The following is a 27604-nucleotide window of genomic DNA, read 5'->3' as shown; positions in this document are numbered from 1 at the left end:
GAGACAAGGAAGCTACTTCTAGGCCTGCTCTCTTAGATGTAATTTCCTCAAGACAGGTAAGGGAAAGGAAGGCAAAGACGCCAGAGAGATCAGAAGATCATCAAATTGACATCGTACCACATACAAACCCCACATACAAATCCATGCTCGCTCTCACACGTACATGCACACACCCACATATCTTTCATTCACTTGCTTGTATACATTCTAGATCAAAAGGATAGTATTAGCTCTGTTTTGGAAAGGAAAGTGGTGTGAGAAGACATGCAGTACTCAAGATACAACTCACTTACAAGGAAAGTGGCATGAGAAGACATGCAGTACTCATGATATGACTCACTTACAAGAGAGTCCAGAGGGTTCCGTATAAGAATGAGATGTTTGCCTGTTTTCATTAGCTGGTTTGTTAAACAAGGTGTTCTTTGTTTTGCAATATGCTGCACCCACAAGAAAACAAGCAGAACATCACATTTTTCAGAAGGATATCTTAGACAACAAGAACCCATAAATTTGTTAGAATTGAACTAGACATTTGAGATCATTGCATGAAAAACAAGGTGCCATGCACGCATGCACACACACTTCAAAGAGAAAAGTCCTAACATTTGTATTTTTAGTATTTACCTATAAAAAAGATCAAAGAATACATGGACAGCACCACATATCTTACAGAACTGCAAGACCTAACTTGTGGTTTTGTAACACAACAAGAGTATATCGATGCAATTTGGAGTGGACGTAGCACCGAATTGTGCAAATATTGCATGCACAAGTAACACATTTGCAAAAGAAAAACCAATGCCAACCAAGATGGATATTGCACCAACACAATTGGCTACCAATTTGCAATGATGAATGAAGGTTTGTCTGTATGCTTCAAGAAAATGGGGTCCAGGGAGAAGTCATATACATTGTCGAGTGGGTTATGAGACAATGCATAGAATTATCCATTAAGTGGAGACCAATAGGTTTAGGTGAATGGAATCTAGAAATTTTTGAGAAAATCACATTAAAGAATAATCTTGGCGATGTGCTGGGAAAGCATGAGTTTATTAACCAACCACTATTATTGAGCTAATGCCTTAATTGCCCAAGCCTACTCTTGGCTGATTGATTCTTTCTAAGGGCTTCAAAAGAACTCTTAGCACAGCTGGAAGCAAGTTGCGGTATCATCCCTCCCAGCCATTTGTGCCCACAACCCCACACCCCCCACACCCCCACACCCCATTTGGAACATGGGACTGATTTATGTCATTTGGCTTGACAAATGCACCAGCCACATCCCTAGGGTACTTGTCAAGCTTTTAGCTTTTAATATTTAAATACTTAGAGTAAATATGAGACAAAAAGCAGAAAGTTGTGTTGTTGCATTGAGACACAAGGCCTTGTTAAATAGGACGTGAATAGGTACAAATGAAGAGGCACATCCCTAACAAAAGTGTGGGGTGTGACTCTTGAATGAATAGTTATGTCCTTTGGACGTAGAGATGTGTCCTTTGATCAATAGATGTGTCCTTTAGTGATGACCCATGTGACAAGGTGTGACCTTTCACTGGTGTCCTTTCAATGATTGAAGGTTGATCAAGAGTAGTACGAGAGATAAAGTCACAATCGTGACATTCCCTCCCACTTAAATAAGACTCTGGCTAAATAAGAGACTTCTGATGGTGCTGAAGATCTTCGTCATTAGGACATTTATGCTTGTGGTGAAGCTCGCACTAAGAAATATTGAAAAAAAAATGTTTATGGAGTGCAGGGAGGTAGAGAGGATCTGGATTGCAATAGCACACCTTTTGGAAGGATGAGGAGAGATGCCTACATTTATTTTGGTGCTATTGTTTGGTTAACACAGTTGGGCCTGCAAATCAGGTTTGAAGTGAAAAACAGAGATATGATCATGCGGATTACCCAAGGAGTGGGTCGGCGGTGTCTTCTTTAGGACATGCCAGAGTCAGGCTCTGTACCTCCAACACAAAGGTTGGACACTCCATGGGAGATTATTGCTAGCATCACAGCGTGGCACATTTGGAATTCTAGATGCACTACACAAGTCCCAACGGAAAGCCACATCCACAGTACCACATGAGTGGCATCAATCCCCTGCATAGTCCAATGTATATACATAATGAGAAAGCAAGGGTGGTGTAACTATTTGGCCCGCCGAGCTCATTTCAGAAGATGGAACTCATGCCCGGACACTTGGACAAGTTGATGGATACATGGGAACAAGGATCCTTAGGTCGGAACTTGGCACAAGAAAAAGCACCAGTCTTGGTCAAAAAGCAAGAAAAAGCAAAAAGTCAAACTATGTTGACCAAAAGCTGAGGGCACCATTGGAAAGAGGACATCGAACTGGATCAAAAAGCAACTCCAGGGCCAAAAAGCAAGGCTCTGAAGCTACAAAAAACAAAATCAAGACCTTTGGCTATTTTTTACTGTTATTAATATCTAAAAGGTAAAGCAAAAGCAAAGAGGCAAAGCAAAAGCAAGGCAAGGCAAAAAGCAGGAGCCCCCATCTAGTATATAAGAAGCTTGTACCCTATTTGAGAATCATCTTGTGTGTGTGGAGATCTTTAAGAGAGAGAACCTCCTAGAAGATTTATCATCTTCTTCCCTTTCTACCCCTAAGTGCCGCCCAGATCCTCCATCTCCGCCTTAGCCACCGTTGCAGAACCACCGCCGCCGGTGTCGCCATCCATTCCGCCAACGCCGCCTCCGCTTCCGCTGGTGGCTCCGCTGCCCAGAGCCAGCTTCCACCGACGTCGCCGCTGTCTCGGAGCCGACTCCGCCACCTGTTATCTGATCACACCGCCTCCTCAAAGCGCCGCCGCCGCTTTCCAGCACCAGTCCCTACCTGGCTGTGCCTCCATTATACGCCCCTGCTCCACTTGTTGCCTCTATGCCATATGCTGCCTCTCGTCGCCAACAACACCAACGCCAATCACCGCCCTACTCCAATAGTTCTACCCTGCAACGCTTGCGCTGCTAGCTCCTCTGAGCGCAACCCTGCAATGCCTATGCCGCTAGCTCCTCTGAGCGCCGCCCAACAACGCCCACACCACCAACTCATCTAAGCGCTACCCTGAATAAACAACTGACTAGCAACTGTCACCGCTAGTACCACGAACGCCGCCGTTTGAGACAAAATCACCACCAGTTCCTTCAAAAACCTCAGAAAGAGGGATTACTTTTCAAGGCCACATATTCACCACCTTGGTGTTTGCTTTTTTGAGAATTATTGTCCGGATTGGGTGTAGTAACTCTTGGGGGTATTTGAGAGCATCACATTTGATTCAGACATTGGATATTGGTACTAGCCCAATGTAAGACTCTCGTGGGTCTTCCTAGTGGTGAGCTTAGGCATCAGAGATCTTGTGCCTCTACGTCGACTCCAGCACCGACCTCGTCATCGACATATTTGTTTGATATTGTATTCATTTGTTGTAATGGTCTTGGCTTGGTAGAGCTCCTGGATTGATCCTCAAATAAATTCCTGAAAAGGGGGTGGGGCCTGTTTCCCACTCAGCGTGGTGTACCCTGTGAAGCCCCTATACCCATTTCTCTCCCCCCTTCTCTCTCTCTATTTATATCTCTCGAACATATGGTTGAATCTGTCAATGCACACTCTCCGTTGGGCTTACAATGGTATCAGAGCATAATTTCTCTTGAAGAAATCTTTTCTGGGGTGACAAAGCCATGTCCAAAGTTGAGGGAGACCAAGGGCCTCAAGAAGGGAATAATAAAAGCTGTTCTTTTTTTAGTTTTTAAAAAGCTTTTAATATTTTGCATTCCAAAAGCTAGTCGCATCATTCCAAGCCTATAAGGTGACCTTGCACTACTATCCTACCACGTGTCAATGCCACCTCACCATCAGCACCTCATCAATGCCACGTTATTTTTTTTTCAAAACTTTTTTTTTTTGCGCGTTGCATTTTTGCATATCAGCAACCTGTATTTTGATGCTTTAGTGACAAAAAGAGCTCATCGAGTGGCCTATTTCCTCACCACGTCCTCTGTATTGCTATTGTCAAATAGGACGACTCCTCTCTAGCCACTATGTAGCCAAATGTCTTGAGCAGCTCGTTTCACTTATACTAATGAGCATGGTTTCCCTTCTACTTATCTTCGAGCTCCCAACTAACAATGGCGCCAACCGTAGGATTGGGAGTTGGAGGACTAGTGGCAATCTGGGGGGTTGGTATAGGAGATTGGCTCACCACAGAAGCTATCGAGGCAAGAGTGGTGGTCTGCGCAGGGATCTTCTTAGGGCATGCCCTACAAGTATGTCCTTTTGTATGACATAAGAAACATCGCTCATTCTTCTTATATTGGTTGTGCTCCTCGGGGCTGAGCTTACCACCTTTCTTACTGGCCTAAGCCTTCTGGTCTAGAGTATGGTGAGGTGCATTGTTCAAGTTCTTGGAGCCAAAGGCTCTTGGGGTAGACCTCAATTGGTTCTGGTTCTGGTTCTAACCCTTGCCATTTGCAAGTGCTGCCTTGGCCACTCTAGGCTAGAAGGTCTTCGGTTTTCCACCGTAGTAATTCATCTCGGCACTTTGTGCAAGCAAAAGTGCCCGATCAAAAGTATGTGGCTCAAACATACGCACATCCCATTGGATTTGCGTGTCTAAACCATAAAGAATTTTTCCTTTCTTGTCCTCTTCTGATTTTTCAAACTATAAAACCAAGTGAGTAACTTTATTGGCAAATTTGAGGACCCGCTACGCTTTCTAGCGCAATCCTCGGCACTCATCCTCGAGCCGCTCATGATAGTGAGGCGGTAGAAACCACTTCTTGAGGTCCATGACAAACTAGATCCATTCATAGGCAGCAACCTCAAAGTGACAATCTACCTACGCCCAATGTGTCCATCAAGAAAAAATTCCCCTTCTAGCTAACACAACTTTTTCCACACGTGACTTCCTACCATCAGCAAAATAAGCCTCAAACTGATGAATCCATGAGTACAAAGTTGGGGGTTAGTGTTTACCATTATAGTTACTAAAATTCAGCCTTCCGTGAAGGTGAGTCGAAAAAGTTTCCAATATTGTTCTTGCATCAAGAGCTACAAGGAACCACTCGTGCTCCACGTGTCGTCTTTGTTCCTCACGTGTGGCAGTGCAAGTTGCCGCCTGCGTCCATGTCACATCCACTCTACACTGTAGTGCATGGTGACAAGATGGCTCATCATCATCAGTGCAACATTGTACAGTATTAGAACCCTTTAGGATGATATTTGTCATACGCCATGACCCCATTGTAATCCTCAGTCCAGGATATGTCAAGCACGAGCCACGTAAGTCATTCCTCAGCCATAGTAAGTCAGTCAGTTAGTCGAAGTCCCTTAACCCACTTGGAGCCACTTGGAGAGAATCATTCATGCATCTAGATGTCTTGGAAGCCTTAGTGTTTGCATTGTGCATAGCATTCGTTCCATGTGCATGTACATCATATCATCTAGAACATTGCAAAAGTCTTAGGATATCATATAGTATTTTATCCTAATTATTTGGCATTTTTCCCATATTTTTCCAGCATTTAAATACCATCATATTAACTATTACTAAGCCATTTATCTCATGATATTCAATAGTGTAGCAATTAGCGACCAGTCGGCCAGCCCTACAGCCAACCGACCAGCCCTAGCACCCATACAAATAGAACCCTTCACTAACATATCAGATATCTCATAATTCAGCCATCAAGCATTCAAACGTTTGAGCCTTCAGCACAAGAAGCATAAACGATTGACCATTCAGCCCATAGATCACTTCAGCCTTCAACATTTTCAGCCAGTGTTTCATCCTACAGCATCTAGGAGCATCAACGCATGAGCATTCAACTTCTATCAACAAAACACAACAGTTCACAGCATTCAGCCCATCAAAAGACCTTGAGTTTTCTGCTTGCAACCAGTTTTCAGCATCTATATCATCATCGCTTTGCTACAGCACTTCGGTGAAGGTAACCCGCATGTATTCATTCATTTACAGCATTCATACATAGCCTAGAACAGTCCCAAACAGTCCATATCTGGGCCTCAGATTTGCAGCCTTCCTACATTCCATTGAGAAGAGTGCATAGGCTCGAGATCGATCATTATCGGTGCTTCTACAGCCGTGTACAATTCAGCCCAACTCTTGGTCTTTTCACATCTTGCGTTTGGTTATCGTCAGTCCAAAGTCATTCTCTTCAAAGTAATAAAAGCAAATACTATTCCAATAACGGGATAGGGGGCCCTTCAGTGGGCAATTCGAGACCCCATACAGTGTACAGTCTCTCTCTCTCTAAATCTCTTAAAGTTTGAAGTCATAAAAGTGGATTGCTAAACTCACGAAACTCAGGATACAGAAGGCGGTGTGAGACTTGTGTGACAAGATCCTTAATTACGAATACTTCCGATGCATGTTACATTGGTATCAGATTCAGCTTGTCCACACACACCGCATCCTAGCGTGAGGGCATCCTTGGATGGTCAGATTGCGTTCTAGCACGACCACCGACTTCAGCACGATGCCTACAGAGGAGAGTACACATCAGCAGGAAGAGAAGGAGACCTTGCTCTTCCACCTACCGCAGATACCATAGCTCTACTCCGAACTCAAAACCAGCTTCTCATGGAGCGTCTCCAACTCTTGTAGGAAACAGTAGCAAAACCCACACCTCCAGTTACCCCCAACTTCATCACTCTCTTCTTGCAAATGGAACAGCAAAGACGAGAGCACGAGGCTAGATGGCGGGAGAAAAAGCGGATACACGGGACTATGAGGAAGCCCAACCCAGGATCGGCGACGACCGGCGTCAGGCTAAACTCGCCGCTCGGAAGCACCAACGAGAGCTCGATCGAGAGCGCATGTTACTCAAACACTAAAGGGAAAAGGAGGCCATACATCTGAGGTATCAACACCTCTCTTCAATTTCCCCGACCATAGGTGCCACCAGCCAGCAACCCACGACATCGACTACCGTCATCCGAACTCAACCAAATTTTAGTAAGTATGATAGTAAGGTGTGATCATTTAGCAACTAATCAATTCATTCATCAATTTAATGCTCCTTTTCCTTTAGCTAGGATCAGAGACCCCCAGGATAGAGTCCACGTAGCGGCTCCCCACCTTACGGGTGAGGTAGTCACTTGGTGACAGCATTGGTCTAGTCTTCATGCAGACCAAACCACAAGTGTCCCGGCTTTTCACTGGGATACGTTTGTCCATGACCTTAAGACCAGATTTCTCCCTCCCCAGTATTTGACCAACCTGGCAGATGAGTTCTATGGACACGGACAAAACGGGTCACCCGTGCTTCACTTTTCCGGAAAGGTTATAACTTTAGCACAACAATTAGGGTTATCTAAGCAGGCCAAGATGGATCAATTCATTCGTGGATTAGATCCTAACATCCGGTTCACAGTTCGCAACTTTGAACCCAATACATATGACCGGGCTTTGACTCTGGCTCAAAATGAAGAAATGAAGATGAACGGAGGCAAGCCTAAGCAGTCGTCCCTAGCAACAGCAATCTACTGCACAACCAGAGAAAGGTAATGCATCTTCTAAGGATACTAAGAAGGACGGCAGTAAACGGCACTAATAGCTCTAGTTCAGGCGGTAAGAAGGATAAGGACTTCAAGCCTAAGAGAACCCCTGAAGAAAAGGCTAAAGCAGGCATCACTGGAGGCTACCTTTCTCCAAAGGAACGAAGGAAATACCAATCAGAAAACATATGTTTTTTCTATCAAACCATGGGCAAGCGGAGCAAGCCTGCAAAGCCCCTTCTTCGAGAGTTGCCGCAACATCTCTTGCTCCTCCAGCCTCGCCTACTACCACAAATGCAGTTCAGCTTTTACCTTCCACGCATCCTATGCCATCCGTAGTATTCGATGCTAAGCAGGAGGGTGAGAGCGATGCTGCACAGAAAAGCCTCATCCGAGCTTATGGCTCTACCAAGGGCCGCCAGTTCATAATCCTTTTTGACATGGGCAGTTCTGAGGACACCATCTCTCCCCAATTGGCTACCAACATGAGCTGTACATTAGTGCCATATCATTTGTATAAGGCCGGATTCACACCCGGTCTCTGCACCCACATTATCTCAAAAGGCACAGTAGTTTGCCTTTGTAGTTCAAAAGGCCTTATTCCAACGAGATTTCATTGTCTCGCCTCTTCTGGGGTGTGACATGATCTTAGGAATCGAGTGGTTTCGTCAATATAAACCTATTCCCAATTGGGGAAAGGACACCTCTATTATCTCTAAAGGTTTTCCTGAGCCTGTCATGATTCAGGGGGATAGGAGCATTCTTGGCATTCCTATGATTTCTCATCTCCAGGCCCGACGAGCTATCCGCAAGGGAGTAGAAGGAGCATTGATTTATGCTCAGACAGCTTCTATCTCATCGATAACAGATGTCTCATCTTCTTCTTCAGTCCCTCAGTTGGCAAATCTCCTTTCTCATTCAAACATTTTACTTATGGATGATCTCCCACCCAATATCCCACCCTCTCGTCTTGAGGATCATCATATCGATTTGGTCCCTAGGGCAGCACCTTCTAGCAAGTTTCTCTATCGTCTTTCCAAGACTTTCAAGGGCAAGCTAGAACAACAGTCGGTACTCAAACATTTGAAACATGTTCTTTGGACGAGTTTTCACAGTTAACACAGACCACCAAGCACTTAAGTGGCTCTCGACGATGCCAAGTGCCCAGTGGAGTGATTGGCAAACCAAATGGAGTCAGCTCTTCCACCAGCTTGGAGGAGTGAACAAGTAATCCTTGGTAAGCATTATTCAGTGGCCGACGCTCTTAGTAGATAGACCCACATCCAGACCATTCAGAGCCTACCATTCTCAAAATCTATGGAAAAAACTTAGATAGCATGACCAATCAGCATGTCGATTCCACAGAGTTTGGTACTCAACCCAGTTTGGCCCTCAATTTTGAGCCTGGCCATTATTCAATTCACAAACAGGCAAACAAGTCTAGACGAGATATCTGTCAGAATACGCAGCGGAGATGATGACCAGATCTGGGACACGAGCAAAAAAACGCATGCAAAAAAACAACACAAGAGAGAGAGAGAAGTAGGCGTGTAACTCTGCTCTGATATACACAAGAAAATCCCGGGTATGATACACTGAGTGGTATGGGGGTGGGGGCCTATTTATATGCCCCCACATGTGCAGTCGGCCTGCTGAAAAAGGCTCCACGACTACATCTACAGTCGGCCAGCAGCATGCAGCCAGTCGGCCAGCTCTGAGGGTCCACGACTGCATCAAGTACAGTCGGCCAGCTCCAGTACACACATCTGATGTAGTCGGCCAGCAAAAGAATCCTCCTGCCAACTCAAGGCTGCCTCCCAAGCCACAAAAAAATGGGAAAAATAGGGGAAAAATGCGGGGAGTGAGGAAAAATGATAAAACACCTCATAAGGGCGGGCACACCCACAACAAAGGCCCTGGTGTATAAATCTAGACAGGAGATGACTTCTAACACCCCCTCTCAGCTCCTGGCTGTGAAACCAACCACAGGGAGCTGGGGTGTCGCCTGAGCAAATCCTGAGAGAGCGACTTCATGAAGAGGTCCACCGTACTGTCCTCCGTCGACCAGAACTCTAGCAAGATGTCATCAGCAACGATGTGTTCACGAACAAAGTGCCTCTCGATGACCATGGGTTCCTCCAGTGGAAGCCCAAACCTGCTATGCAACCTCTGCATCCTCACCACCTCACAAACAGCATCACAAACAGCTCGGTACTCTGCCTCTGTTCTCGACAAGGCAAAAGATGACTACTCCGTAAAACTGCTCCTGGGCCTAAAGTAGATCTCCTCGTGTCCAGATCTCCTCCCCAAACTGAGTCACTCCAACCGTGGAGTCGGACTCCATCCAACAATCCCCCTCCTGTGTACAAGAGTCCCTGATCCTTCGCATGCCGCAGAAACCACAAGAAACGCAATCCTGCCTCCCAAAGAGTCATCCGCAACCATGAGCTCAATTGCCTCATCAGGAAGCTCCCGTCCAATCTGGTGTCCATCAACCAGATCAATGAACCATACAGCTTCTGAGTCACAAAGACATCACACTGCTCACAAGGATCAACACCTGTTACGGTGCAAAAACAAGTCCTAGAAACCTTATGAAGACCACGCAAGGCCTTCTGAAACCTGTAAACTACCCCCTCTGAATCCGGAACCACAAAGCCTGGAGAAACCACCTCCTTCTGCAAGTAAGCACCTGCCACCTGCCTGGCTTTTCAAAAGGTCCCCGTGGAAAGAACATCCTCAACTATTGGAGGTTCTTTGTCCCGAATACTACGAGACATCAGAGCATAAGTGACCTGTTCAGTTTCCTCTGACTCACGAACATGAACTACCAACATCAGTACTAGAAAGTTCCTGCCAACTGCTGCCATCTACTGGTAAGCTATCCACCATCTGGTCCCGGAAAGCCTGTACTTGCAGCGTATCCACACACAAGTGGCCATTACCAGACTGCCACTCATCACAAACCTGAGGACCTGGGAGAGAGAGTACTGAAAGCTTGTAAACTCCATTCTCCACTCCGCCTTCCCAAACCACTTGGCCTGTTGCTTTGTCTCGGAGAGCAACAAAATGCTACAGCATTTCGGTGAAGGTAACCCGCATGCATTCATTCATTTATAGCATTCATTCATAGCCTGGAACAGTCCCAAACAGTCCATATCTGGGCCTCAAATTTGCAACCATCCTACATCCCATTGGGAAGAGTGCATAGGCTCGAGATCGGTCATTATCAATGCTTCTACAACTGTGTACAGTTCAGCCCGACTCTTGGTCCTCTGACATATTGAGTTTGGCTTATCGTCAGTCCAAAGTCATTCTCTTCAAAGTAATAAAAGCAAATACTATTCCGATAACAGGATAGGGGGCCCTTCAGTGGGCAATTCGAGACCCCATACGGTACCATTCTTAAAATCTCTACAAAAGACTTAGATCGCATGACCAATCCGCATGTCGATTCCGCAGAGTTTGGTACTCAACCCAGTTTGGCCCTCAATTTTGAGCCTAGCCATTATTCAGTTCACAAACAGGCAAATAAGTATAGACGAGATATCCACTTTAAGGAAGGAGATAGGGTCTATTTGCATATCACGAAACAGAGATTGAAACAAGTGGGCAGACTTTGTCCCATGCTTTCTTTCCGTCGTTTTGGACCTTTTCCTATAGTTAAAAAGCTAAGTGATATCTCCATTAAGTTAAAGTTGCCTAACAGTTGGACAATGCATGATGTTTTCCATGTTTCTTGGCTAAAACCATATGTTGGACCAGAAGTGTTTGATGTTTCAGATGAACAACAGCCGGACGTGGTAGACGAAGCAGAAGTTAGAAGTTCTTAAGTCTGAGCAGATGCTTCTTCATCATTGGAAGCATGGTTCCGGTTGAAGACTCCGTCAGTTCTATACGAAGTTCTGGAATCGAGGTACCCACGAAGTCGTTTGGCCGGACGAGGAGTTCTTTCAAGAGTACCCCCAGTTGTTGGCAGACTACTTGGAAGCCATGAACCTGGTGCTAATACTGTACGATGTTGCACTGATGATGATGATCCATCTTGTTACCATGCACTACAGTGTAGAGTGCACGTGACATTCCCTCCTGCTTAGCTTGGCGGCCTTTAGGATGATATTTGCCGTACGCCGTGACCCCATTGTAATCCTCGGTCCAGGATATGTCAAGCACGAGCTACGCAGGTCATTCCTCAGCCATAGTAAGTCAGTTAGTCAGTCAAAGGTCCTTAACCCACTTGGAGAGAATCATTCATGCATCTAGATGTCTTAGAAGCCTTAGTGTTTGCATCAGGACATGTTTGCATTGTGCATAGCATTCATTCCATGTGCATGTACATCATATCATCTAGAACATTGCAGAAGCCTTACGATATCATATAGTATTTTATCCTAATTATTTGGCACTTATCCTATATTTTTCCAGCATTTAAATACCATCATTAACTATTATTAGGCCATTTATCTCATGGTATTCAGTCGTGTAGCAATTAGTGACCAGTCGGCCAACCCTACAACCAACCGACCAGCCCTAGCACTCTTCACTCACATATCAGATATCTCATAATTCAGCCATCAAGCATTCAAGCATCTGAGCCTTCAGCACAAGGAGCATAAACGATTGACCATTCAGCCCATAGATCACTTCAGCCTTCAGCATTTTCAGCCAGCGTTTCATCCTACAGCATCTAGGAGCATCAACGAATGAGCATTCAGCTTCTATCAACAAAACGCAACAATTCACAGCATTCAGCCCATCAGAAGGCCTTGCGTTTTCTGCTTGCAACCAGGTTTCAGCATCTATATCATCATCGCTTTGCTACAGCACTTCAGTGAAGGTAACCTGCATGCGAGATCGGTCATTATTGGTGCTTCTACAGCCGTGTACAGTTCAGCCCGACTCTGGTCCTCTGAGATTTGCGTTTGGCTTATCGTCAGTCCAAAGTCATTCTCTTCAAAGTAATAAAAGCAAATACTATTCCGGTAACAGGATAGGGCATCATAGGGGGCCCTTCAGTGGGTAATTCGGGACCCCGTACGGTGTACAGTCTCTCTCTCTCTAGATCTCTTGAAGTTTGAAGTCATAAAAGTGGATTGTTAAACTCGCAAAACTCAAGATACAAAAGACGGTGTGAGACTTGTGTGACAAGATCCTTAATTACAAATACTTCCACTGCATGTTACAATGCAAAGCTCTAACTCCTGTACTTGTAAATCATGTAAAGCACGGGACTATTGTGTTAACTCCGCAATGGAGGTAGCCGAAGCAAAGATCTAGGAAGGGGTCTCAGAAGGGGTAACTAGTGGAGGAAAAGGGGTGGGAATGGATGACGAGGTGAAGAGGTATCCACTTCTCCAAGGCCTGTACCGCAGCCTTGTACTCCAACATTTGTTCCCCTTGGTGCGCTATGATACGCATCAAATCCTGGAACATGGCGTTTATATCACCACTGGCAACTTGGCTTCTTGATGTAGTCGCTATAGAAGAAACAGTTTCTTCAGGGGCCTGGAGTTCTCTCTCACGTCAGATTTCGCCATAGTGGGAGTGGTCAAGTTTTGCCTTGACCGCAAATAATGTGTGTGGGACACATGTCCGGCCAGTTCCGGAGGCTATAAAATAACTACAAATAAACCATCAACTATGTGTGTGGGAGACGTATCCGGTCACTTCCTGAGGCTATAAACCAACCATCCTTTGAGGGATAGGAGTCACACCAGAATGGGGAGTGCTAGTGGTATAAAAACCAACCACAGAAGCGAAAAAAAAAAACTTTTTTTCTTGGTTAAATCTCTTCACCAAAAGACAAAGCTCTGATACCACTGTAACATGCGGAAGCTTATTCAGCACCTTGGTTCTTGACGATGGCACAATGTAATAGAAAAGAGAGAAAGAGAGAGAGTACACAGGATAGGGTCCCAAATACTCTTTGAAGGGCCAGCCCAAGATGTATTCACGTATGTCAGAAGGTAAATGTAAAATTTGTCAAAAGGTAAAAGCGTCTCATGGAAAGAAAGCTAGGTTGTTACAACCATTGCCAATTCTTGACAAACCTTTTCAGGACATATCTATGGATTCCATGACAAATTTGCCTCCTAGTCGATGTAAACATAACATGCAGTGTCTTACGATAGTCGATCGTTTCAGTAAATTTATTATGATGATTCCTTGCAGGGCTAACGTAGTTGAGCTTTTTATCCAACATTGGTACCCAATCAGTGGCACACCTAGGACCATAGTATCATACCATGATACTCCAAGTTCACAAGTCATTTTTGGAGGGCATAATTTTGGGACTCCGCTGAATTTTTCCAATGCATTCCATCCACAAACGGACGGCCAAACAGAGATCTACAATGAGTTGGCGTTCGATGTGCTGAAGTGTTACGTACATGACTAGCAAGGTAAATGGGAACATTTTTTGGAGCTTCGGAACTTTTCCCATTGTCAAGAAGATCAATGAGGTGTCCATGAAGTTGAAGCACCCTTACAGTTGAACTACGCATGATGTGTTTCATGTCAGTTGGCTGAAGCACTATAACGGACCTCTTCCCTCAAATGTCCAAGATGAACCAGAACCCCATATCCTCGACGAAGCCGAAGTGATGGTTCCAGGACAGATTCTTTTGCAACGTTTCAAGCGCACATGGTGTTAGTACTGTACGGGCACCTGTCAAGTCTAGTCTAGGTCATAGGATCACTGTCCAGGAGCACAATGTGTGCAAACCTATATTTGAATGGTAACTAGCAGCACCAACAAGGGGATTATGGACAAAATCAGGGCTAAGGACAGCTTGTGGCACTTTGGGCAGACCTGGTGGCTTGCCCATGGCTCATTAGGGACCCACGTAGGCAGCCAGGCCTAGGCACCCAAGTGTAGCAGGCCATAAGAGTGAAAACACATCATTGAATGATTTATTTGTCCTATTTTTCTGGTCAGCCTTCTCTTCATGCAGTCGGTCTGTAGAAGCAGCCCACATACCCCTATATATAGGTGCTCCTGTCCCAGCAGGGCTGAAGCAAAACGCTGCCCTTGAGAACGTCATGGTCAGGGAAGATGCCAGCCAGGTTTTGTCCAGCATGTGGGGAAGAAGATGGCCAGGTCAAGTAGCCCCTTCCAGGGCTCGATGTGATCCCATGTTGTCATCAGCAGGCTGATTTACAGCCATACAGTCAATCTACATTCAGCAATGAAAGCAAACACACTAGACAACTGGTGGGGGCCCTTAGGAGGGTATTTGGGACCCAATACTGTGTACTCTTCCGCCCCCCACCCCCCCCCACCCACCCTCTCTCTCTCTCTCTCTCTCTCTCTCTCTCTCTCTCTCTCTCTCTCTCCTCTTCATATTGTGCTATTCATCGTCAAGGTTGAAGGTGCTGAATCCCATTTGTCACATGTGGAATTCTTGGAGTCTTCTTTCAGCCCTAAACACCATCCTAGAACATGCTTGATGCAAAATGCATACAGAAGATAGAGAAGAGAGAGAAAGACAGGTAAGTATTCAGTATATTCATAATGTACAAAAAGGATGTCACATGCACTCTGCACTCAGTGCATGGTGACAAGATGGCTCATCATCCAAAGTGCAACAGTTGTACAGTATTAGAACCCAGTAGGATGATATTTGCGACCCCATTGTACATCCTCAGTCCAGGATAAGTCAGGCACGAGCTACGTAGGTCATTCCTCAGCCTTAGCGGGTCAGTCAGTCAGTCAAGTCCCTTAACCCACTTGGAGAGAATCATTCATGCATTTAGAGTCAGTAGAAGCCTTAGGCTTTGCATCAGAAAGCACTCTGCATCCTGCATAATATGCATTCATATGCCTGTGCATCATTTAGAACATCCCACATCCTGCATAATATGCATTCATATGCCTGTGCATCATTTAGAACATCCCAGAAGCCTTCGGGAATTTACTAGGATTTATCTGGTATTTTTTCCATATTTTATAGTATTTATTTAGCATTTATTGTCATTTATAAATATAAACTTTATTAAATGACCAGCCAACTTGACCAACCTCCAGTTAGTATAAATAGGCTTGCATAGGGCTTAGTTTCTCATTCAGTCTTCAGTGTGCTAAGAGCTTTCCTCCTCAGCCCTAGGAGTTTCCCTTGCCTTCAGCACTAGACTAGTCTCATCCAGCTCTTGGAGTGCTTGAGGTTGCTTCAACCAGCCCTGTTCATCCAACGCCTGCAGTTCAACAGCACCTACAGCCATAGGCGCCTGCATTCAGCATCAGATCAGCCCCCTGAATCAGCAAGAAGACCTGCGTTTACACATCTGCAGCACCTACAACCTGCGTATTCTCTGTCCAGCAGCAGCCGTACTCATCTGCGTATTCTGTCCAGCAGTCTGTCCAGCAGCAGCCGTACTCATCTGCGTTTCTGTCCAGCAGCAACACACCTGCGTTTCTGTCCACCAGCAGCAGTACAGCCTGCGTTTTCGGTCTTGCATCAGTTCTACAGCAGTACCCCGCCTTTTGTGCATCATCCATACATGCAGCAGTCATCTGGTGAAGGTAACACAGCATTCTAACATAGCTTAGAACAGTCCACCATCTCCTTTTCTCAGCCTCAGGTGTGCAGCCCTTCCTCATGCCCTTGGGAAGAGTGCATAGGGTCGAGATCAGGTCATCGAGGTGTTTCTACAGCCGTGTACAGCTCAGCCAATCTTCGTTGGCTTATCTACAGTCCACAGTCATTCTCTCTAAAGAAATAAAGCAAATACTATCTCGTTATCGAGATAGGGGGCCCTTTAGTGGGTAATTCGGGACCCAATCTGGTGTACAGTTCTCATATCCCTCTCTCATATCTCTTTAAAGTTTGAAGTATTAAAGTGGATTGCTAAACTCACAAAACTCAAGATACAGAAGACGATGTGAGCATTTGTGTGACAGGATCTTCCAATACAAAGACTTCCGCTGCATATCACATTGGTATCAGATTCAGATTGTCCACACACACCGTATCCTAGCGTGGGGGCATCCTTGGATGGTTAGATTGCGTTCCGGCACGACCACCGACTTCAGCATCATGTCTACAGAAGAGAGTACTCATCAGCCACAAGACGTCTCCCCCGAAGGAGACCATGTTCTTCCGCCTACAGTAGACACCATAGCTCTTCTTAGAGCTCAGAACCAGCTGCTCATGGAGCGTCTCCAACTCTTGGTGGCAGTAGCAGCACGTCCCTCTACACCTCCAGCAGCACCCGACTACATCTCCCTCTTCTTTCAGATGGAACAACAAAGGAGAGAGGACAAGGCCCGAAGGAAAAGAGAAAAAGCAGAAAGACGGGACTATGAGGAAGCCCAACGCAGGATCGACAAAGACCGGCGTCAGGCTGAACTCGCCGCTCGGGAACACCAACGTGAGCTTGATCGAGAACGTATGTTACTCGAGCACCAACGGGAAAAGGAGGCCATACACTTGAGGTATGAGCAGCTCTCCTCAGTCTCCCCAATCATAGGTGTCACCAGCCAGCAGTCCGCAGCAGCATCAACCACCATCATTCGCAATCAACCAAACTTCAGTAAGTATGATGGTAAGTGTAATCATTCATCAATTAATCAATTTATTCATCAGTTTAATGCTCATTTTCGTTTAGCTAGGATCACAGACCCTCAAGACAAAGTCCACCTAGCGGCTCCCCATCTCACTAGTGAGGCAGTCACTTGGTGGCAGCATTGGTCTAGTATTCATACAGACCAGGCCACAGGTGTCACAGCCTTTGACTGGGACATCTTTGTCCATGACCTGAAGACCAGATTTCTCCCCATTTGCTGCACCTATCCTATTTGTCCAAAAGAAGGACAAGTCTGCACGTCTTTGTGTAGACTACAGGTCATTAAACAAACTCACTATCAAGAATAAGTTTCCTATGCCCAGGATAGAGTACATTTTGGAGCGTTTAGACGGTGCTAAGTTTTTCACTAAGATCGACCTCAAGAGTGGTTACCATCAGGTCCGCATTCTTGAAGCTGACATTCCAAAAACAGCTTTTCAGACAGAGCGTGGTCACTACGAGTTCGTAGTCATGCCTTTTGGGCTTACAAATGCACCCGCAACGTTCAATAAGATGATGTCTAGGATTTTCGCAGTCCACATTGGGAAGTGTGTTTTCATATTCCTTGATGACATACTAGTCTTCTCAGCCACTGCGAAGCAGCATGGGAAAGATGTGGAGAAAGTCTTGCAACTTTTGCGAGATAATCAGCTCTACATAAACGCCAAAAAGTCTGTCTTTGGTGTTGAGGAAGTTCAGTATTTGGGCTACATCATCGGTTACGATGGGATTAGACTGGACCCATCAAAGGTTCAGGAGATCTTAGATTGGGACATTCCTAAGACCGCCCGAGAAATCCGTTCATTCGTAGGTCTTTGTCAGGCCTATAGTACCCATGTCCATCAGTTTTCCAACCTTGCAGCACCTCTTACCGACTTGCTCAAGGGGGTGAAGACTCGCAAGCAGAAAGTCTCAGTTACAGGTAAGGCGCTTGATGCATTCCGTGCACTCCAGAAAGCTGCCTCAGAAGCACCTGTATTAAAGTTAGCATCATGGGACGAACCTTTCGAGGTCATCACCGATGCCAACAATGTAGCCATAGGTGCAGTCCTCCAGCAGGACAATAGACCCATGGCATATTATAGTAGAAAGTTGGATGTCGCCGAAAAGAATTATTTGGTATATGACAAAGAGCTTTTGGGTGTGATCACAACGCTCAAACATTGGAAGCCTTTTCTTTATGGACAAGCTTTCACAATGAAAACACACCACCGAGCACTTAAGTGGCTTCAGACTATGCCAAGTGCCCAGTGGAGTGATCGACAGGCCAGGTGGAGTCAAATTTTCCAACAGTTTGGAGGTATAATTGAATACATCCCTGGTAAGCATAACCCAGTAGCAAATGCTCTCAGTCGAAAGTCCAGCATCCAGGCAGTCCAAGAATCTACCATTCTCGAAATCACGGGGAAGGACTTGGATAGTATGAAAGACCAATATGTTGACTCCCCTGAGTTTGGTACTCAGTATGGTTTGGCCCTCACTTTTGAGCCTGGCCACTATTCAGTACAGAACGGTTGGTTGTTCTACAAGAACCGTCTGTGTTACTCGGAAAAAGCGTTCCGCTCTTCTCCACGATGCCCATGACTCCTTAGTTGGAGGACATAGGGGTATCAACAGTACCCTCGAGAAATTAGAACGGTCCTTTTATTGGCCAAAGATGAGGCGTGATGTCTACGCACATATACAAGCCTGTAAGATTTGTCAAAAAGTCAAGGTTCCCCATACAAAGAAGACAAGTTTACTTCAACCTTTGCCTATTCCCGACGAACCTTTCATCGACATATCTATGGACTTTGTAGGGCCTCTACCAGCATCCACTGGATCCCGTAACACTCAGTGTTTTACCATAGTGGATCGCTTTGGTAAATTCTGCATGCTCATCCCATGCAAGCATATGGCCACAGCCGAGGACGTAGCCCGTCTGTTTCTCAAGCATTGGTATCCAATTTGTGGTTTGCCTAGCACCATAACATCAGATAGAGATTCCAAGTTTACCTCGCATTTCTAGAGGGCATTATTTGAAAACTTTGGAACTAAGTTGCAGTTGTCTAGTGCATTCCATCCCCAGATAGATGGCCAGACAAAAATTTATAACCAGTTGGCCTTTGATGTCCTCAAGTCATACTGTCATGACCAGTAGTCCAAATGGGAACATTATCTTCCATTGGTTCAAGCTATCTTGAACGACACTCATTCATCCAGTGTCGGACGGACTCCATATGAAGTAGCCTTTGGTCGCCATTTTCCTTCTCTTTTGACGAGAATGGTGTCTCCATCTTTAGAGGCTAATAAAACCACGAAAGCATTTTCCGAGATCATTGAGTCAGTCAAGGACCGCTTGCTTGACCAAAGCTCAGAAAGCATATAGCAGACAGGCAAATAAGTCTAGACGAGATGTCCACTTCAAAGAAGGGGATTGGGTCTATTTGCGTATTATGAAACAGAGATTGAAACAAGTGGGCAAACGTTGTCCCAAGCTTTCATTCTGTAGTTTTGGCCCTTTTCCAATAGTTAAGAAGTTAAGTGATGTCTCCATGAAGTTAAAGTTGCCTGCCAGTTGAACAATGCATGATGTTTTCCATGTTTCTTGGCTAAAACCATATGTTGCTCCAGAAGTGTTTGATGTTTCAGATGAACAGCAGCCAGACGTGGTAGACGAGGCAGAAGTTATTGAGCCTGAGCAGATCCTTCTTCATCGATGGAAGCATGGTTCCGGTCGACGGATTCATCAGTTCTATACGAAATTCCGAGATCAAGGCACCCACGAAGCCGTATGGCTCGACGAGGAGTTCTTCCAGGAGTACCCCCAGTTATTGGCGGACTACTTGGAAGCCATGGCCTGCAGTTCAGCAGCACCTACAGCCATAGGCACCTGCATTCAGCATCAGATCAGCCCCCTAAATCAGCAAGAAGACCTGCGTTTACAGATCTGCAACACCTACAACTTGCGTATTCTGTCCAGTAGCAGCTGTACTCATCTGCGTTTCTGTCCAGCAGCAACACACCTGCGTTTCTGTCCAACAGCAGCAGTACAGCCTGCGTTTCAGTCCTACAGCCTACGTTTTCTGGTCTTGCATCAGTTCTACAGCAGTACCCCGCCTTCTGTGCATCATCCATACATGCAGCAGTCATCTGGTGAAGGCAACACAGCATTCATAAATAAGCATTTACAGCATTCTAACATAGCTTAGAACAGTCCACCATCTCCTTTTCTCAGCCTCACGTGTGCAGCCCTTCCTCATGCCATTGGGAAGAGTGCATAGGGTCGAGATCAGGTCATCGAGGTGTTTCTACAACCGTGTACAACTCATCCAATCTCCGATCCTCCGAGATCTTGCGTTTGGCTTATCTACAGTCCACAGTCATTCTCTCTAAAGAAATAAAGCAAATACTATCTCGTTATCGGGATAGGGGGCCCTTCAGTGGGTAATTCGGGACCCAATCTGGTGTACAGTTCTCATATCCCTCTCTCATCTCTCTTTAAAGTTTGAAGTATTAAAGTGGATTGCTAAACTCACGAAACTCAGGATACAGAAGACGGTGTGAGCATTTGTGTGACAGGATCTTCCAATACAAAGACTTCCGCTGCATATCACAAAGGAAGTACAAGTCTTGCAGCCATAGGCTGCCTCATCAAAAGGAGGTCTTGACTCATAGAGTCCTAATCTACTGATCCGACTACCTAAAAGAGTGAATGCCTCTAAGCAATGGGCATAGCCCCTTTTATAGCGCTTCTTGGTGCATGACACCTGACTGACCTGCTGCTATCGGCAAGCATCATCCTGAACCCGACCTGAATATCATGTCGGCCAGCTTTGTAGCTACAGCCGAGGGGCTCTTGTTCCAATCTGGGGTTCTGCTGCACACCAAAGTGCCCAGCTCATGCCCAAAACCTGTCTTTTCCTGCTGCCTATCAAAGATTAGCTCCTAGAAATGAGCATGCACATTTCTTGCACATGACACCGTTAATCAAAGTATAATCCTTGTCTATAAGCTTCCGCATGTTACATGGCATCTACTAATGAGTTGCATGATTTGGATGAGGAGCTAGATAAGTCTATTTATTCCATTTGGAAAATTAAAATGAACAAGCTCAAGGTTGCAGAAAGCCTTTGGAAGATTCTGAAAATTAAGGTTTACAGCAAAAAACCCTAATTCAATAAGCAGCAACATTGAACAATAAGGTTTACTGTAAAAACCTTAATTTTCAGTTTCTTACATCCGCCATATCAAATTGGCAGTAGAAGCTATGAGAATCTATCTCTACTCTAGGGTACCAATTTCAAGATTGCAGTAACTATTGAGACAATAAAGGACCTGAATTCTAAGCTTGTTGATGACACTACTATGTTCCTAAAGACCTCCCATCTTTGCCTATGCTGTTTTTGGGTGACAATTGACGAATTCTCTCTAGTTGCTCGTGCAAGTGACAATTGACGAATTCTGAGCTTGTTGATGACACTACTATGTTCCTAGAGACCTCCCATCTTTGCCTATGCTGTTTTTGGGTGACAATTGACAAATTTTCTCTAGTTGCTCGTGCACTAATTAATTGGCACAAATTGGCTCAGTTTAGGAGCAATGACTCAAACAGACTACTTGGAATGTTGACCTTGGTTTTACCTAGATTGAGCAGGCAACCCCCATATTTGGACTATCGGGTTGAAATTGACACATCTTCCATGTCAGCACCAATTTTCCTAAGTGTATGTAAAAAGCTTCTTTACTAAAGTTGTCTAGGATTCAACCTAGTTGTTGAAAACAAATGTTTTACCCTCAAGTTGTGTTGCACACGCACCTAGCTCATGTTTGTACGGCCCTCATTATGAGTAATAGCCATGGTTGAGCAGACCAAGCATTCCCTTGTATTCACATGGAATGGTGACTAGAAGGCCAAATGGTTTAGAGACAACTTAGATTAGATTTGGCATACTACCAAATAGGCTACATGCTATAGTGGACCCTTCCACATGGAGTAGGTAGACTTTACTCTTGGACATATTGTCCTGACATTGTGGGCCCAAGATGAACTTGGATGGCCGTGGGAGGTAGAGAACTACGTGGCAGTTTCTAGTAGTTCTCTATGGGCCGAGTTTGCACCCGTGGATGGTGGCCAACTATAACCATGGACCTACGTAGTCATGTCATGGGCGCCCCACGTATACAATATAGAATCTACATTGGATCTATGACAATCATTGTAATTAATCATTCATTCATTTACCAACAAGAATGTGAAGACCAGGATCGCCAAAGGGAACAACGTGAAGAACTTAGAAGAAGCAAGACAAAGAAGAAAAGACGACAAAAGACGTGAAGAAGAGTATTGGAAAGAAATAAAGAAGCTTTTCGCCATGATGAGTCAAAGTGATACCAAAGAGGCACTAGAAATTGTGTCGGATCCGTAGGTCGAGGTCAACCAAGAGGTACAATTGTTCGAGCATACAGAGCCACAAACAATTCCAGATTCCATGCGAGTTTCCGAGATCATAATAGCCATCGAGGAGGTGACAATTTGCGAGGTTCCCACAATTATCTCCGAATCCATTGACGAGGAGGAGAAGATTCTTGAGGAGATAGTGGTGGAGACACCATATGGGAGATACAGTCCGCAGTCAAATCAACGAGAGCAAAGACGCATCATGTGCACCCCAGCTCCAAGCTTAGCAAGAGGGAATGTCACATGCACACCTTAATCCGGTGCCATGTAGACATGATTATTCCTTACAGCCGCCTTAAGGGCAAAGTTAAAGGTCGTATATGGGCAGTTTGGAGTCAATTTGGTGGCCCTTTAGGTGCCCGGAGGTGCCCAAGACATGCACCAATGGTTAGGACATATTATGGGCACAATATGAACACATTCTATGACATTTTTTATGACTTTTTATGGCCTGAAAAGTGAAAACCGACCTGATTACGACTTGCTATCAAATCCCTATATAAAGACAAGTCATGGTCATTTCTATTCATTCAAAGACAAAGATTGCAGAGCCAAGACCAAGGACATGCAGCCTAACAATTTGGATCAGCCAAGTACATCTCCAAATCAGCGTTTTCCATTAAGGACAATAAGCATAAGTTCATTCATAGCATTCATAGTCTAGATCTACATTGGATCTATGACAATCATTGTAATTAATCATTCATTCAGTAATATATAGTAGAAGTAGGTTAGGTAAAGAGTCTCTCTCTTCTCCTTCTCTCTACTTCCTTGTGTTCATGAGCATGTGATTAGCGTTAATCTTTATTTCTTTGCGTTAATCATCATTAAGCACGCTTCCACACGGCCAACCCCTTTTTCACAATCATCACTGTGAGTTCATTCCCTAGATCCTATTAGCATACAACTCCCATCTCAGCGGTTCGGATCAACCATCAAAGCTCCCTTTCACCAGAGCACACGGGTATCAGTCTTCACCATGTATTGCATCACATCAACAATATAGGACTATTCTCTATCTCCCATTGTGCAATTTGAGTTTAGAAGTTTTGTGCTCTAAAAGATCCTTCATCTTGTGACTTTTGCCTACATACACTACATGTTGTCAATGGCTTCCAAAGTTACTTTTGCAAACTAGGAGCAACACCTTGGTTCATTGCATCTTGTTGATATTTTTCTCTGTTTTCCCCCTCAAGCATCTATAAGTAGAAATCAAAGTGCTTATTCGCAAGCATACTACAACCCTCTTATATAAGGTAAAACGTGCAAAATAGAAAAAGAAAGGGGGAAGGAGAGTGGAGGCCACATTGGGAGCATATAATGCCAAGTGGCACCGCAATCCACTCAGATAAGAAAGAGGGCCTAGGCTCCAAGTGTGAAAGAAGGATGCCTAATGGTTGCTACCGAACTCATGGCACCGATTGCTTCCAAAAGGTGTGAACAAGATCCGTCTAGATAGAGCAAATGGTCTCTCCGTTGGTAGGGTGACCGGTGCCTCACTACACTACACCCCCAGATGTGCTCCAGGGTGCCATTCGGATCACGATGCATTGATGGTTGTAATCCACAATCCTCCTAGTGTTTTTCACATGCTTGCATTGGCTAGTTCAAGAAAATGCTGCATTGGCTAGTTGAGGAGATTGATTAAGAACTTTTTGTGATCAAGACCGGATGGAACATCAGAATTCAGATACACATGCCAGGGTTGCATGGAATCTAGATACCATCATCTGCCCAACGTAGGTGGGGGGACTGAATATTATTGAACCAAACAACTTGTGTAAGGAAGCTAGTGGTTACAGAGTGGCTTCCAAGAATACAGCCTTTGCAGAACTTTTTCATATACCATATTACGACTCACGAAGTGTACACCACAGTGGAAGTCTTGGGATGCATTGTTGGCTAGTGTCTTAAGTGCAACCACACAATAGTGGGGATAAGAGGAAGAGACATGATAATCAACAAGATGATCATCACAAGCTAAAGGGATTGTTGGGAGTACAAGATGTAGTGGAAAGCATATATTCATTATAGAACTAGGTCCTTTTTATAGGAGAGACCTCATTACATATGCTAGATGTGATGCCACCACATCTGCTAAATATGATTCCACCACATATTCTAAGTATGATGCCACCACATGTGCCAAATATGATGCCACCACATATGCCTTTTAAGAGGCTATTCCTACACAAGAGACTTGTACATACTAGCGTTTGTTCACACACATTGGAACCGCTTTATTTAAGGCTTACATTCAGGGCTAGTTTACTCAACCACCTAGCACTTGTTTATTCCCACATTAATCACTATTAATATTTAACATGCACAGGACACGTTGGATTTTCTAAGAGGCAGATTACATCATGTTCTCCTCTCCTCTTTTATCAGCTATTGGCAAAGTGTGGCACAACATAAGAACCTTCCCGAGCCAATGATTACTAGGCTCAGCAGTAGAGGAAGACAAGCAGCCCATCATGCGGAATGATTTCGTTAGAGATGACTTGGGTGCATCTAGTTGTATGCAGTGGTTAATATTGGAGAGGTCCCACCTCTTCAAACAGATCTTGGAAATTTTCCAAAAGCCTTTCAGACGATTAGGAGGTGCCTGAGTCCCCAGCACTTACGTGGGAGCCACATACATATTGAGCGGATTGAATCAACCATTCCTCTTTAGACTGGATTGCGATACCTTCCACCAGCTACCATGATTTGTCTCCCTAATGGATAGGGTTTGGTTCTCAGATTGGAGTACCTCTTCATGTGCTTAGTACTCTTTGGAGCCGAGCAGGGGCTCTTAGTCGGGATGGAGATTGGAACACTCGGCTGACCAATAGCCAATTTTTGGAGCTCTTAGAAAGCCTGTCAGGAAAATAGGCCATTTGAGGAGACATTGGTACATTGAGCCTACTCGAGTCTTCTGCATGTGATTCAATTTTATGACTAGGATTGTTCCATCCATTATGTTCATTGAGACCTGGGAGAGTGGAAGTGGATTGATGCTAACAACACTACGAGGAGGTTTCCCTTCTTTGAATATATGTCAAGAAAGCTAAGCTAGCTTTGCAGAGGATTCCTGCGCTCAGAACGCATACGAGATTACTCCAGCAATACAAAGATCTCACATAGACTCTGGCATTCTTATAAGGGGAGGCAGATCTCTCTTTTCTTGTGGCTTTTCTTGTATGGTGGACTTCTGATTAACCAGTGGAGAGCAATTTTTGGAATAGATCCACCATGCCCTAGACGTTCAGCTGCTATTGACTAAGATCAACATTTCATCTGGAGTTGCAAAGGCTAGTGTTCTATTGCATGTCTCATTGGCCGTTTCAGGATAAACCTATGTATGTTAAGTGAGGCCCTATTGCTTGGTTTTACCCCAATTCTATCTACAGATTTTCTATAAGGGTAGGGATACATTGCATCAGCCTTCTCCTTCCTCTTCGGAACAAGAAGTGGGAAGGGATAATCACTTGAGGGAGCAGATGATCTTCTTTATGACAACGTTTTCAATGTAAATTATGTTTTTTAACTTTACTCTTATTTCAACAAAAAATGAAGAACCTTAGAACCTTAGACCTGCCTAGGATATTGTTTGAGCTAAGATACAAAGGTATAAGGTGAAAGAAAAAAACAGAAATGGGGTGCAAACCTTACAGTATCGGTACCTCTTTTGACCAGGCCCCATTATCACATCATGAAAGACTTTGTTGCCATCAGTTTCCTGTGCAGATGTTTCATTGAAATTTTAATGAAAATCACACAATCACCTCATTACTAGCTAGATAAACCCCAGAATTAGCTAGATTGCTCATTAAAATATGATTAAAATGTCATTATCACCAAACCTTTAGCAGATCTTCGTCAAACAAAATAGATTTTATTTTTTCCTTTTTGACTAAAAAATAGGGGAAATTTTTTCAAAATTTTACCATTTTTGCTAAAAGCTCTTCCCTATAAGGCCTCTGAGCTCCACTAACATGCAAGTAGTGGGCGTAGAGGGGTTCATCAACAACTTCTGTATCATCCCTCTGTTGGGTAAAAAGGACAGAATTATTTTAGTTTTTGAACGCCAGCAGCATCAAAATCATTCAGCTGAAGGAAATTATTTTCTCTAAAAAAGAACCCAAAATAAAAATACGAACAACATTAGATTTATTGAGCGGATCAAAGAGAAATTTGAGGGCCTCATTTTCTCGAAATTTTCCCCGAAACCAAGAAAATCAAATCTGCAAACATTTCTCGGAGACATTGTGCTAAAAACGAAATTGAGCTGAAGAAGAATGCCTAATCAGGTTGAATTTTTCCCCAAAAAATGAAGTAATGAATACTTTTTTTACCTGTGCGAAGGAGTACATGAGGCTAGTGCTGAGGGATCGAGGGCCGGACCAAGCATGGATGACTTCAGTTTGTGTTGAAGGATCAACATTATTAATATGATCATTGATCTGTTGCGAATCAATTGTGCTGCTCATTTTGTCTTTGCTGCAAGTCTAACGTTGCCAAAGGTGACTGACTACTACTTCTGGCTTCTTACTTTTATACCTTACTTTATTATATTGAAGGTTATTATATTTCAGGTTACCTTATTAACTTATATTATATTTTATATTATGATAAGGCTAGCCACGTATTCATTAATTAATCAAGCTCAATAGCCCTTTAATTATATTGAAGGTTATTATATTTCAGGTTACCTTATTAACTTATATTATATTTTATATTATGATAAGGCTAGCCACATATTAATTAATTAATCAAGCTCAATAGCCCTTTAATTATATTGAAGGTTATTATATTTCAGGTTACCTTATTAACATATATTATATTTTATATTATGATAAGGCTAGCCACATATTAATTAATTAATCAAGCTCAATAGCCCTTTAATTAATCAACACCTTAGTCTACCCCAAGGTATCGACCACACGAGGATCTTCGCACTCCTCCCATCTTCGAACATGGCACTCCTCCCATCCTCAAACATAGCAGTCCTCCCCCATCCTCAAACACGGCACTGACAAGATCCAAAGAAAAAAAAAAGGAGGGTCTTCGCACTCCTGCCG

At 44.3% G+C, this 27604-nt stretch overlaps 1 protein-coding gene across 3 annotated transcripts in view; it reads right to left on the bottom strand.

Moving 5' to 3' along the window:
* Positions 1-27063, bottom strand: part of LOC147603845 (branched-chain-amino-acid aminotransferase-like protein 2) — a 95273-nt gene extending 68210 nt beyond the window's left edge. For 2 of the 3 annotated variants that reach the window (XR_015265485.1, XM_086795772.1), the window contains exons 1-4: positions 26879-27063; positions 26471-26569; positions 26191-26262; positions 345-437 (exon numbers count right to left, since the gene is read on the bottom strand). Coding sequence is in view for 2 of the 3 variants with exons in the window: in XM_086795772.1 (XP_086651898.1) it covers positions 345-437; positions 26191-26262; positions 26471-26569; positions 26879-27013 (399 nt within the window). In the remaining variant the exon portion in view is untranslated. The remainder of the gene's footprint in view (positions 1-344; positions 438-26190; positions 26263-26470; positions 26570-26878) is intronic. The other variant, XM_086795773.1, reaches the window with a different exon arrangement.
* Between the last annotated feature and the right edge of the window lie 541 nt (positions 27064-27604).

Source organism: Cibotium barometz, chromosome 63, assembly GCF_041138505.1.
Source record: "Cibotium barometz isolate CiBa-2024 chromosome 63, ASM4113850v1, whole genome shotgun sequence".
In the NCBI taxonomy this organism is placed as follows: Eukaryota; Viridiplantae; Streptophyta; class Polypodiopsida; order Cyatheales; family Cibotiaceae; genus Cibotium; species Cibotium barometz.
Note: the sequence above shows the minus strand (reverse complement) of the source record. Positions and strands in the feature narration are given on the sequence as shown.